General features: G+C 36.8%; 2 protein-coding genes across 11 annotated transcripts in view; one reads left to right on the top strand and one right to left on the bottom strand.

The window, feature by feature from the left end:
• Nucleotides 1-54: 54 nt before the first annotated feature.
• slc46a3 (solute carrier family 46 member 3) lies at nucleotides 55-12,204 on the bottom strand. The gene is made up of 6 exons (XM_015379748.1): nucleotides 12,094-12,204; nucleotides 8,700-8,918; nucleotides 5,984-6,866; nucleotides 3,910-3,993; nucleotides 3,527-3,683; nucleotides 55-432 (listed from the first exon to the last, which is right to left on the bottom strand). Exons 2-6 carry the CDS (start codon nucleotides 8,892-8,894, stop codon nucleotides 297-299), a joined length of 1,455 nt encoding a protein of 484 aa, XP_015235234.1. The 5' UTR covers nucleotides 8,895-8,918; nucleotides 12,094-12,204; the 3' UTR covers nucleotides 55-296.
• Nucleotides 12,205-12,537: 333 nt separating this feature from the next.
• synj1 (synaptojanin 1) overlaps nucleotides 12,538-13,693 on the top strand; it is a 36,320-nt gene continuing 35,164 nt past the window's right edge. For all 10 annotated transcript variants that reach the window (XM_015379779.1, XM_015379780.1, XM_015379781.1 and 7 more), the window contains exon 1: nucleotides 12,538-12,609. The gene's annotated coding sequence lies outside the window, so the exon portion shown is untranslated. The remainder of the gene's footprint in view (nucleotides 12,610-13,693) is intronic.

The raw sequence follows: 13,693 nt of genomic DNA, 5'->3' as shown, positions 1-13,693 counted from the left end.
ATATATATATTTATATATATAGATATATAAATTTATATCTATATATATTCTCCTTAGAAAAATTAAGCTCACCTTCTCCTTTTTTTTAGCATTACATGAAATATCTTATTAATTCAAATACATTACAAAAAAAAGCACTTGCTTGATTATTGAGCAAATACAAAAAAAAATACTACAGGAAAAGCAACCACTGCATTGGAACAAAAAATCGAACAGGTGAGGTAGCGACACACAAAAAAATAAAATCAAAAAAGGGGAAACATACTTTAAAGACAAATAAGCTAATAAGATGCTGCTCAGGTGCTGACAGAAGGAGAGCTGAGAAGAGGTCTGGTGTCATCTTCGTTCCCGGCCTGGCCATCCTCCTCAGAGCTTAAATCTTCTGGCTTCCTAGGTTCAGTGGAGACATCTAATCCAATGAATGCCACTGCCCTGAAATGTTTCCAAAGGGGAACAGAAAATAGACATCACCAATTCTGGCCAAAATGGGGGAATCTACAGCGTCGTATTGTTGCATTAGTAATGTTTTTGAAGTTACAAAAAAACAACAGTTATATCACGAAAACAAGAAATAGCAAAGTAAATTAGCTCAATTGTCAAAGTGAAATAATTTCTAATTTAACAACAGACCCAAACATACATACATGTAGTTAGCATGCATAATTGACTAAAGCAGCAGAATGTAGATATGACTTCCAAACAGTGACTTTGCTGTTTTAAAATGAACCACTGTGTTAAAAAAGAAAGAACAGAGCATGTGATAGATGCTCAGTCTGTTAAGGAGTGTTATGTTTCACACTACAGCTCCCACACTGACTAAGCAGTATCACTTTGTTTTCTAACTTTAACAAGTGTCAGCAAAACATCCCTCAGTTCAATGTTCATTGCACAGCTCAATATGCTTTATACTGTTTGAATTTTCCCCATGTTGCCACAGTACTGCCACAAAGGTAAAAGTAAAGTATTTAATTTGAATTTTGCCTGACAAACCAACAACAAGCAGCACATTCAAGAAGACATACAAAACCTTTTCTGCTCATTGATCATTAGAAATGACTAAAATTCTATCTGATTACATGAAAAGATGTTATGCTAACAGTTCTAAATTAGATTTAGGTCTATATATCTATATTAATATGTGATTATGGTTTGATTGTATCATTTTCTAGTCCCTGTAGAAAAAAAGAAAAACAATATATAGTATAACAGAAAATGCTTATGCTGCTGCCAACATGATTTGCAGTATGTTAGAAAGGTTATTATACAGTGTTGGTTTCCCATCACATATTGTTTAGCATGAAGACCTAAAATCTCCATTTGGTGTTTCCCCACTTGGTTTGTGGAAACTTTTATGGTTCTCATTGAACAATGGGTTTCTTCTTCCCCTTCTTAAGTAAAAGTCTTGTGGAACGCACCTGTTGCAGTTGTCCAGTCAACTCTTTCCACCTGAGCTGTAACTCTCTCTTCCAAATAAGAAATACAATGCGTATTGATATTTTACAGATTTAAAGGGGATTTCATATTTTAGAAAGCTGTGCAAATAAACTTGAGATTTTCTTTTTTAGTTCTATGGAAAATGGATTTGGTTTGAAAGTTGTAGATCAAATAGGGAACTGTGCCTTCCTCTTTTTTTCATTTTTAAACAGGATTTCTCTTTTCTACAGAAGTCGAGGGAATCTGCCGTTTGTGACAAAGCAAATGTAAAACAACTCCCTTCATGGGCTTAAACAGGAAATTATGAATCAGATCCTGTTGACATTGTTACGATCATATGTTTTAGTATTGGTGTTGGATTTGCCTATAAATCTATTTTAATGTTATTTTTACGGACAAATATTTTATAATTGAAATCATAACTTAAAAGTTATAATCTGTGCCAGAAGACACTGGTCATCTATATCATAATTCAGTCTGTGCTGTGTGCATTTATCAGTATGTTTGATAAAACACAAAAAAAGAGCAGAACTAGAGACGAATCAAGGTAAATATTAACAAGTAGGACTAAAATTGGCTCTGGGTGACATGTTCTTTTTTTAAAAAGCTAAACATTCTCAAGTTCTATAATTTTTATTAGAATTTTCAGTTAGATAAAAGTTATTCCTGCCTCAATTCAAGAAAAAAAAACTAATTTTAAGATAAAATGACTTATTTAGACTTCAGATTAGATTTTTTATTTGTTTTGCAGTGTAGAAAGCTGTTTGATCAAAACATCAACTAATCAATGAATTAAATGAGGACAAACTTAACCATCATACAGTTTTCATTAATGGAGACAGGGAGAAACCAACTATTTTAAGCAGATAGACTAGTCAAAGGTGCTCCTTTAAGAACAAAACTTTAGGGATGTGTTTTTATTAAACAGCAGAAAATGTAAAATGAATATAATAAAGACACTTAGCATGTCTCACTTTCTTAGCAGGTGCAAAAAAAGAGAAGAAAAAGAGAGATCTTCTCAGGGATGGGTCTGAAAGTCAGCATCTCCACTCCATTATATCAGGACAAATTCCCCTTTTTTTATACTAAAACTCCTCAGCAGGAATTTTTAGACTAAAACGGGATCTCTCTGAAACGACTGAGAATCTGTGTAAATATCAGCCCTGGTCTGCAGAGAAGATCCCTGATCATCCAAGACTTCTAAAAGTTTTATTTTTGTACCAGGTTTCAGTGTATTGCAGATCTCTGCCCAGGTCCCCTTTGAAAATGAGATCCAGATCTCAACGGGGTTTACCTGGTTAAATAAAGAAAATAAAAAAATGTTTTAAAAAGTCTGGATACAGGTAATAGACGTCCTCGCTATGATCTGTTCAAGACTTTCAGGCATTAAAGAGCTCTGTTGAAATACTAGCAGCCATCCGACGTACTCTCTGCTGTAGACTTCTTGTGGAAAAATGGCAAGAAGTGATGACAGAAAAGCTGCAGGAAGTCCTGCTTGTGGTTTGCCATTAGGCATTTAAGGAAATGAGCAAACATGTGGAGCAGCTGACATCCAAATTAAAAGCAATACTTAACGTCAGACTGCTCACAACATCTCTGCGGTGAAACATGTGGGGCATCATAGTGATGTGGGAATTTTTGTTTCATTTGGTTTTCTAGGCGGAACAGAGAAACTGATTAGAATGATGAGACCATGGATGGAGATTAATACAGGGCAATCCTGGATTCTAATCTGTTGGTGGCTGTGAAAGAATTAAGAATGACCAGGAGGTTCACATTTTAACTGGAGGACAACAAAACAATACTTCAGATTAGCGCATTAATAAGTCCTGAAGGAAATCCAATAGAGAATCTTAACTCATTCATTAATTCTTTTCTAATTTGTACTGGAAGAGTTAGAAAGACTTTTGCTAAGTACTATTTCTGTATAAACCTGTCGAGGAATGATTCTGTTTTTAGATCTCTCTTCTGAGAATAGTAGGATTTTATTTGCGTTTTTATCTAGAAAATATATATTTACTTTATAAGAGTCCCACAAAAGCCTGATATGACAGTCTACTCATCTGTTGTAAACACTAAGAAAAGAACTTACCCAAGGGCAGATAAAGGAATGATGCAGAAACCTGCTGCTAAGAGGAAGTTAAAACCAGAGTACCATCCCACCGTGGCAGCATAGATACTATTGAAGACTGCAGATCCAACGTTGTTAAATAAGCTCTCCAGGAAGGAAAGATAAGCAAACAGGGCTCCTAACAAAACCAAACAAAAAAAAGGATTCAATGAAGCATAACAGTACAAACTTTGCTCAAATATTACATTCTTTTAGTCACTTTAACATCTTCTAGGATAAACAGAAACTTTAAGTGGCCTGTTTTTCAAGTGTATGTTGAGATTTTAAAGAACAGGACAAATCAGTGGACTCTGACTCTTTAAACAGGGACATGGTTCCATGGTCCGTGTCCTAAACCCACTCACCCTGCTCAGACTTGGAGACAATCTTTGACATCATCGAGCGCAGAACAGGGAAAGGCATGATGGAGAAAAGCATGGGGACTCTGACTGCAATACACAAATACCACAATTAAAAGCAGAAATCTTATGGAAGGTGTTCTTCAACTGCAGAAGCATAAAGCTGGTGACAGAAATCAGTGTTTCTGAGCTTCTAAATCTTTCAAAAGTCCTCTTGCAGTGATATATCCAAAACAAACAAAGCATAGATAAGTGAATAAACAAGGCAGATAAGACGTCAAAATTACAAACACTATAAAGCTTACAGTTCAATCATGTAATAAAAACCTGTAACCTCAGTAGCTTTCAGGCTTGTAAACTTACTGTCAATCTGTAACCAAAGACTGTAATTTATGTTTTTACATTTATTTAATTCCTGTTCAGGTTTATAAAACCTGATAAATTTGTTAAAACATGCATTGTAAGTAAAGTTCTTGGCATTTTTATTTTTTTATTTTCTATTCCTTTAATCTCTTCACTATTTTGAGGATCAACAGATAAATAATCAAATAGCAAAGCGTTCTTGATAGGAGATCACAATTTGAACAAAGTGAAGCTAAACTTTAGAAGTTTTGGATAAAGTATATATACAGAAACCTTTTTTTATTTTATATGCAAATTGTCTTTCATGTTTTTACAGAATTGGCAAATTGCTATCTGAATGTGTTCTTATTTCAGCAAATTACATATTTAATAGTTTGTATAATTCAGTCGATGATTATTGGATTAGCAATTTGGTGAATATTTTAATAACAGATTCATCTCAATTAATCAGATTAAATATTTTCAGCTCTGCAAGAAAACACTCAGAAAACAACATGTTCTTAACCTTGAACTGAAAAGTGTGGAATAGACCTGCTTTTTGCATTTAACTGAAAGACACATGTTTCATAGTTTGTATTTAATTAAGATTTTCTTACACTCTAAACTCCAACTTTGATTAATTGCTTCAATTGGTAAATAATTCAATAAAGTTTTCCCAAATGAACTTATTAATTTTGGCAACTTATAAAATAAGAGTCAAGTTGGATCAGCTTGATTTAATTATTTGTCACCAATTGAAACACTTCATTTAGGTTGGCGCTGCATTCTCTTTTTAAAGTGTACAGTATGTTCAGCAATATATGAACTTGTATATGCAGTATCTAAGATGACCAGCAATTCACAGAGCAATTCAAAATGGTTTACAATCAAATCAAGAACTAATTCTAAAAAAAGAAAAAAAAAACTTTTAAGCAGTATAATACTTCAAGTCTGATTTTGTCTGATTGATGTCATGGCAATTGAAGCAGGTAGTAGAGTGGTATGGTGCTAAATCCTGCAGGAAAATTTAAATAAATCATCCTCAGAGAGTATAGAAGAAGAAAGCATGAGGGTTCCATAGTTTCCTGACAGACATCTGCGCTTGTTTCGGAACTGACTAAACATATAGATCTAACACGATGGTATGGCCCCCCCAAATCATGACTGACTGTGGAAACTTCACACTGGACCTCAAGATTTCTGGCTTCTGCTATGCTGCACTCTTCCTCTTGCCTATGGGATGATAATATCAAATGAATAACAGAATTTCACTTTCATCTGATCAGAGGACTTTGGACCGCAAAGGAAAAGCCCAGTTATTTTATTATGTAGTCCAGGCAAGACGCTTCCGATATCTTTAGTTTGGGAGTGGCTAAACACATTTAATAAAGGCGAAGCTCATGTCCCATGTGTGTATATCTAGAAGCATGGACTCCAGCATAAGCCCAAGCCCTGGGAATCTTCCAACACTGTTGAATGATTGTGGTATGGTTAAAAATCCTCTCAGGGCTGCATTTATTTCATTAACTTGTGAATATTTTTTCCATTCATATGCTTGGATAAAGCCCGATTACAGCTGATAAAAAAAACACTTAAAATATTTGTAACAAAGCAAATTATTTGGGTTTTAATTATCGGGTGAAATCACAGATTTAAATCAATATTTGAGTGAATACATGTATAATACGTGTATATAAAGTTTACCCACTTTAACTGGACTTTAGCAGCATATACTCACCTAAAAACATCAGCAATGTGGTTTTTGCAAACGCCAACAGGATCAGTCCTGACGCCACAGAAAGGATCCCCAGCATGACAATAAGCACCTGTGGAACGCCGCAGTACGTGAACGCTGATACTCCCAGGAAACTGGTCAGGAAGACGGTGGTGGACAGTGCTGAGCCATAGCCGATCAGAATCTCAGTCCAGCACAGCGGCTCATTAAGCTCGTAAAGCGTCACCAAAGAGATGCCTCCGATATAGGCAAAAGTGAAGCTCGTGAAGATGATCATCAAAAGGGCCAAAACTGTTTTACACCTGTAGCTTGCCTTGGCAAAGATCTGGCACAGCCCAAACACCAACAGTCTCAGTGAAGTCCGCTGAGAGGACCCGTCTAGCTCACTGCCATCAGTGGGAGACTTTTTCACAGTCTCCTCTAAAATAAACACTGCATAGATTAAGATCAAACACTGGCACAATGCTGAAGTCAGGAAGGGCCAATTAAACCCTGCAGCTCTCAGAAAGTAACCTGTAGATATGGCAGCCACACCAGACAACAAACCAATCATCATATCCACTCCAGCCATTCGCATCGTCTTCTGCCGGTCATCTTGGCACAAATCCGCTATGTAGGCAAAACAGCCACCCAGGAAAGTACTGATGCCCCCAAACAGAGAGCTGAGGAACGACGAGCCAATGAGAAGGTAGACGTTGAGCTCAAAGAAGGACACGGTGAGGAAGGTGGAGGTATAGATCAGCGTGCCTATCAGAGGCATGATGATGGAGATTTTCCGTCCTCCCCGGTCGCTGTAGGCCACTACGATAAGGGTGACGATCAGAGACGGGACTGTAGAGAGGAGCTCCGAGTAAAGGGAGAAAAGCGACGCCTGCTTCTGCACCTCCTAGGGAAGCAAACAGATAGAGCTTGGGTTAGAATAAAATCAGGGCCTGAGAATAAAGTTGTGGACGTCTGAGAAAACGAACATACAGAGCAGAAACAATTATTTCTGCTGCTAAAGTCAGAAGTTGATTATTACAAATGAAATAAATCTACCTACAACTTATTTTTATAGACATTATGGATCACTGCTAAAATATCTGATGAATTATGTAGCATTTAAACATTTTGCCATCCTGACGAAGAGAGCAGCACAGAGCTGAGGTCTTTACGCTTTGATATTCAAGGTATAGTGGAGGATTTTCGGGAATTTTTGAAAAGACTTGCCCTCACCGCTTTAAAAAAAATAATAATGCACATACACATCTCTGTGCATGTAAATAGTAAAAATGTGTGAAAGCATGCACGAGCCCACTTCTCCTCGTGTACGGTCTGTTCAAAAGGTTGCTGTTTGCATTGCTCATAGAAGATTACTTTCCAAAAGAAGATTTGCATTTTTTCCACTATATCAAACTCACCACCGGTAAATATAAATGGGGACGAGCATGTAAGACAGCCTTACGTAAACATATCACCAGAATGATTGACAATAGGAGGACCACTTATTTAGATGATCCACTCAGAAAAAGAACATCCTCCACTATAACTTTAAGTTGTTAAATCTAATAGATTATTTATTCATCTGTAAAAAAAAATGAGTACGTATACCAGTTGTGCACATTAATTGAGACTTTAGGTTGGTTGTTAGGTATGAAGTGTAGTGGGGCCTCCTGCTAATATAGAAGGCATACAGTCACTTGCTTAGCAGACATGCTATGTAATTTCATTTTCTAAAAAAATAATGAAATTTTTTATACCCTTTAAGACAGAGAGAGAATTGGTTTTCAAAACCTATAGAGATACTTCCAAATAAATGGATAAGTCTCTCTTACAATTAAAAGGGGAAAATCAAATAGACTTCTGGTCAGCTGCCAGGTAGTTAAAGAAAGATCAACACCACTTTAATATTTGCTCCAAAGATCTATAAAATAAACCTGCAAAGTCATGGTCATGGTTATAACACCAGTGACAGAGATGGCAAAACATGTGAGAACATGAGAGGTTTTGCTTGAGAAAAAAGAAATGGAACAAAACCCACTGCTATGCAGGTGCAGTTAAAGCAGCTGTAATGTCTATAGTTAGAAAAACAACATATAAAACAGGTTATTTGAGTCTGAGCGTCTTTCACTTCCTTGTTCTATTTTTAAAGTAAAAGGCAGCATGACGTCCCAAAATGTTGATAGTCCAACAACGCATACTTCCTCTAATCTGTTTAAAATCTATTTGTTTCAGGTAAGTTGCTGATTGCAAACTCAGAAGGGCTGACATGAAACTACGCTGTTAGTTCAGAGAGTCAAAGTCAAGCTCAGAGGGATAAGCTATTGATTACATGTATCTACAAAAACATGATTCTGATGTTATTTACAACAACAACAAAAAAATGTTGCAATAAATGAAACAAACTCTATTTTTTTTCGTATCAAAACAACAAACTTCAATCTAAATACTTATTATGTGACTCCTAAATGCTGTTGGTTGTCCTGAAATCCATTTATGGGGAAGACTAGAAATGTTTATGGTAAAAAAATAAACAGCCTTTACTTATATAGCACTTTATTACGTCCAAGGATGCCAAAAAGTTTCTCATCAGATGTTCTATTTTTACTGTGAATAGAAACTTTATTCTTAGCTTTATTAGCTCAATGTAAAATCCAACTAAAATTGTTCTAAATAAGATTATCTGAGAGAATTCCAGGCGATGGATGCATCATTTTACTGCCTGTAGTTCTAAACTAACCTTATGGAAGTCAGTGTGGTTGCTGCTCCTGTTAGTTGGAGCACATCTGGAGGTGTTGTCGGACACAGGATAGGTGGTGTTGGTCAGCTGCTGCCAAAGCCGCCTGTACACATACTGCTGCACAAGAGGGTAGGTGAGAAAGCTGCTAAATGCATACAGAGCCACCACTGGCTCCACCAGGTAAAGCCGCTTCATGTTGAAGAGGATAAATTAAAGTTCCTGAAAAAAAGGATAGGAAAAAATTATATTTAGATATGAAAGCCCGGAAACTGTGAGACTAATCTCTATAGGTTCTAGCCTTTTTTTCACCGGTATAAATTATCTCTCAATAGAAACAGTGATCATTAGGAACCAGAATAGATCACGGAATTCCTTTAGGATTATAGAAAATGCAACAATTTTTAAAGCACTTTGATGGGGGAAATAAATTACGGACTTTTACTCCATGTGAATTACAGCTAATGATATTAAGGGGAGTGTTGGCATAGTGGTTAGAGCAGTGTGCTTGTGCTCTGTGAAGGTTGCAAGTACCCGGTTCGATTCCTCATAGCCTGCACTCTGGGATCCTTAACCCTACACTGCTCCACAGGCGCCGCACGATGGCAGCCCACTGCTCCCCAAGGGGATGGGTTAAAATGCAGAGAGTGAACTTCTCCCATGTGAAATTAATAAAGGTCTTTTATATTTTTTTAAGGTGAGTGGTGGCCTAGTGGTTTGGGCATTGCGCTTGAAATCCAGCGGTTCTTAGTTCAAGCCCCACTCCTACAGACTACCACTCTGGGTCTCTGAGCAAGACCTTTAACCCCACTCTGCTCCCAGGTTGCCTAACAATGGCAGACGTCCCAAGTCTCCCAGAAGTTCAGAGAGTCTCCCTGATATCGATAGTTGCTCACGAATGCCCGCGAGTCGGATAAATTATCCCGGATTTTACACTCTGCAAGGTGGTGTTTTTTTTATGCAAGTGAGAGCGTGCAGGAAATAATTCATGCATCATGTGCAGATTAGAACTACTTCGATTGCGCAGACAACAAGAGAGTGTGGGGTTTGGGGAGGAGGTTGCTGGTGAAACCTGTGCAGCGTATCTGTCCAAAGCCATGCTCTGTTAAACCAGCATTCCAGGCGACTGGTTGTCAGAGAGCTGATTGGATCAGTCCGATAAGTTTCTCTGGTTACTCTCTGGCAGTCACCTAGTTACCACTCAAAGCTGTGCATCTTGTAAAACGGCAGAGGCTGAATCCTTGAGTAAAAAATGAAAATATCAGACTAATTTTACAGCAGAATTTACTAAAGTATATCCACGTCTAGTGAAGGTGAGGAACAGTGGTGGATCTAGACCAAATGTAGGCCAGGAGGGGGGCAGCATGTTTTCATGGGGGCACAGAAAAGCATGAAATAAATAATCAGGGCAAGGGATTCAAATATATTAATATAGCTGCATGAAGTGAAACTTCTTTTCAATTAGGTTCAATAGAAATTCTATTTCTTATTAGCTCTATATACATATATAATTTAGGAATTTTACATTTTTTTTAATTAATTTAAGTTAAAACTACTGTTTTCTATCAAAATTGAATCAGAACTCAAGAAAAACTGTTAAATTAATCTGTAAATATTAGAGGACTTTTTTTCAATTTGCTGTGAAAAAAAGAAAACATGTAGCAGATGAAAACTATCTCAGTACCACTGAAGCTATCACCTTATTGTTTTTGAATAATTAGTAAAACAGAATTTGTAAAGAAAAAGAATGAAATAGATCCAAAGGACCAATCAGTAACCATGTCTGTTCCAGCACATATCATCATTAGAAATTCTGGGCCCCGTTGGCCCCTGTCTAGAACCGGCCATGGTGAGGAAGGATGACACCGTGGCGAGGTGCACTGTATGCTAAAGTCCATGAAAAACAGAAAGCAGAACCAATGTTCAAGGCTGCTAGATTGAATGTATTGAAAATTAAAAATAAAAGACCAATACTGTTCTGTTTTGTGTTTAAGAAATTACTGTTAGTTAATAAAGAAGAAGTTGCTGGCCTTAAGTGTGTATGTATGGGGCCTCCCTGAAATGAGTTTTTGGAACTTGGGATGTCTGCAATGGCAGCCCACTGCTCCCCAATGGGATGGGTGAAATGCAGAGAGTTAATTCTGTTGCTCTGTACTTGTGACGTGTAATGACAATAAAAGCTGAAAAAAAAAGACATCAAAAGAGGAAGGTTAGCGGTTACTAATGTAGTATTAATAAAAACCATGTTGGAAAAGTGACCATAGGAGAACTGAAACACATCAAACACAGATTCTGAAACACATTTACATCTTTTACAGATGGTAGATGATCAACTTTACATGACTGAAGCAGGTTTATTTCAATATTCTACTCAACATAGTGGACACCTTTATGGATTTTGAGTGCAAGCAAACTGTGAGAGTGGGCACACTTCCCTTTTGAATGGTAACTGGTACTAATATATCAAAATAACAGCTTTATCTCAAATGGTTTAGAAATAACAGTATTTTGAAGTATGAAATGGATTAAAAAAATTCAGTTTGGTGATTTTTGTGTGTTTCTATATAAAATATAGTTAGATTGTCTACAGCAAAAAAAAAGTCAATATTAAAAAGAAATTCCGTTTAACCTTTTCTCATTTTAACCTAATTTGATTTCCATAAAGGAAACTATTGTGACTAAGTTTTATATTCAACTAAAACTGTGATGTTTACCAATTTTGCTAAGATCACACATTGCAAAGGTGTGATACAAATGTTATAGTATGGCCAGAGTATAGTTTAATAATTATACCCAGGGGATTTATTAAGAAAAGACTGAAAAAAAATTACAGTAAAAAATAAACAGACTCAAAGCAACGCCCATGCCTTTTGACTTTTGAGATATATCCCACTTTTATGGATTTTATTCAGACCAAATAACAACCGAAAAGCCTAACATTGATGATTTAACCATGCAAAAAAAGGTCTGACAAATAGCTTTAAATTAAAACACTGATCCATAGTTAATCTTCAAGCGGTTTATGCATAAAGATTTCCCTATTAATGCAACGGATGACAAGGAAAAAAGAAAAAAAAAACGTTATTTTCCTCTTTCAAACTTCAACTAAGTAAGTTCACGATTAAGTAATATCGTAACAACATTTTGGCTAAAGTTATGTGATCGTTTTTATCGTTAGATTATCGCTTAAAATATTTTTTTATGAAATCAAACGTCCTTCAGTAGAGGAGATGACACAATTTAATAACACTGTGTTATAATTGACCTGAAGTTGCAGCAAAATGAGCTGGGTCAATTCAATATCATGTAGATAGAGATAGCACAACAAAAGTAGTACCGCGCAGTATTTATTACAATCATAATATATCAGCTTAGACCGTGCAATGACAACACTTACCAGCTTAAATATCCAAACCGATCATGTTATTGCTAAGTAATAGCTTCCTCACACTGCCGTGTTTACGAAAAGAGCTGAAGCTATCTTATATACACAGATGCTCATGGTTATGAAAGCCGGTCGCCCCGCCTCTTTCTATAATCTGATTGGAGGAGAACTCTGCAGTGTTGTCCTGATTGGATGAAATCAACTGTCCATCATGTTTAAAGGAGACGAGTATAATTTCCCCCTTGTTTAAAACTATTAATTTCAGTTAACAGACGTTACTTTAAAGCTTTACCGGTAATGTTTACAATATTTGTCAAAGTTTATTTTTTTAGAGTTTCTTGCAGGATTTTAAAGGTACTTCCGTCAGGTATTCAGCTTGCTATCTCTCCAGATATTGTGTTAGAAGGATTACGGTAGCGTCAGATGGGCGTGGCTTGCTTTACGTGGAACATACCACTGCTCCAACACGGCCGTAACACCGGGAAGGATTTTGTTGTGACAGTTGAGCAGCTACCCGGTGGGGAGACGGTAAGACGGGATATACGGTAGCTTATTTCCGATTATAATAATTAAAGCAGACAGTTAACAAATAAAGCTAACATTTATATACGGGCGTGTATGTTTTATGTTATCAGGGATAGCTAAAGACACCGTTAGTAACTGGTAGTTATCATCCCCGGGACGCCGAGATAGTGCCACCATCAAAATATTGAAACCTAGCGAATCATCATAGCTGTCACTGTGATTTAATCTGGCTAACCTGGGTGACCTTACCAGCTATTGGTAGGCTTGTTAAGAACGGCTAACACTTTCCTTACATGAGAGTAATTCATCCACTCCGTTTGATTGCTTTATATCCCTCAAAAATGTAGCATTTTTTGCTAGCTGGTAGGTTAGCGCCTGCTTCGTCTTCTGCAGCTGCGTTGCCAAGTCGTGACTATCAGAGTCAGGGAAGATGATCTGCTACTTCCCCGGCCTTAACTTAAACGTCAACCATCTCATTCTATCTCTCAGTTTCTGGTAAAATAAATATTGGTTTGTAATGTTGTATTTGGGGGGGCAGTCCCCTCACCATTCGCCCACTTTCCCTTTGACTTTGCACCCTAGTTTCTCTCTTGTTCCTGTGATTGTTTGGCAGATTTCTCCTTTTTCACTTTTAGGGAAACGTTTCAAAGTGCAGCAAACTGTCACTTTTTTATTTCAATGTTTATAAAGCAAGCTGGGTTTTTAAGAGTCAAATGGTGAGGATTTAGATCATTTTTGAGACAAGCTGCAAACAGGATGAAGTTTGTGTATAAATATAGATTTAACCCCAGCCTTCTACTTGATCTCTTTGGTACAATAGGTAACTAAGATAAAGGTATTATGTAAAGCATCAGGTGCTGTGTTTTGGTTCTCTTCTGTAGGCTCTGCTCACACATATGCAGTGTCTCACTCTTGACTAGATTTATTGGCCTACTCAGAATCAGAGCAGGATATTTGATAAGATGTGGAAACCTTTAGAAAGATATTATTTTGTTTTCCAACTTTATGATTTGCAGTTGGCCTGATCTTATCTGTTTCATAGTAATTTGTCTATCCAATGACCTTTAGCCTTGGATTTAAAATGACA

Source organism: Cyprinodon variegatus, unplaced genomic scaffold (genome assembly GCF_000732505.1).
Source record: "Cyprinodon variegatus isolate N-32 unplaced genomic scaffold, C_variegatus-1.0 Scaffold199, whole genome shotgun sequence".
Taxonomy (NCBI): domain Eukaryota; kingdom Metazoa; phylum Chordata; class Actinopteri; order Cyprinodontiformes; family Cyprinodontidae; genus Cyprinodon; species Cyprinodon variegatus.
Note: the sequence above shows the minus strand (reverse complement) of the source record. Positions and strands in the feature narration are given on the sequence as shown.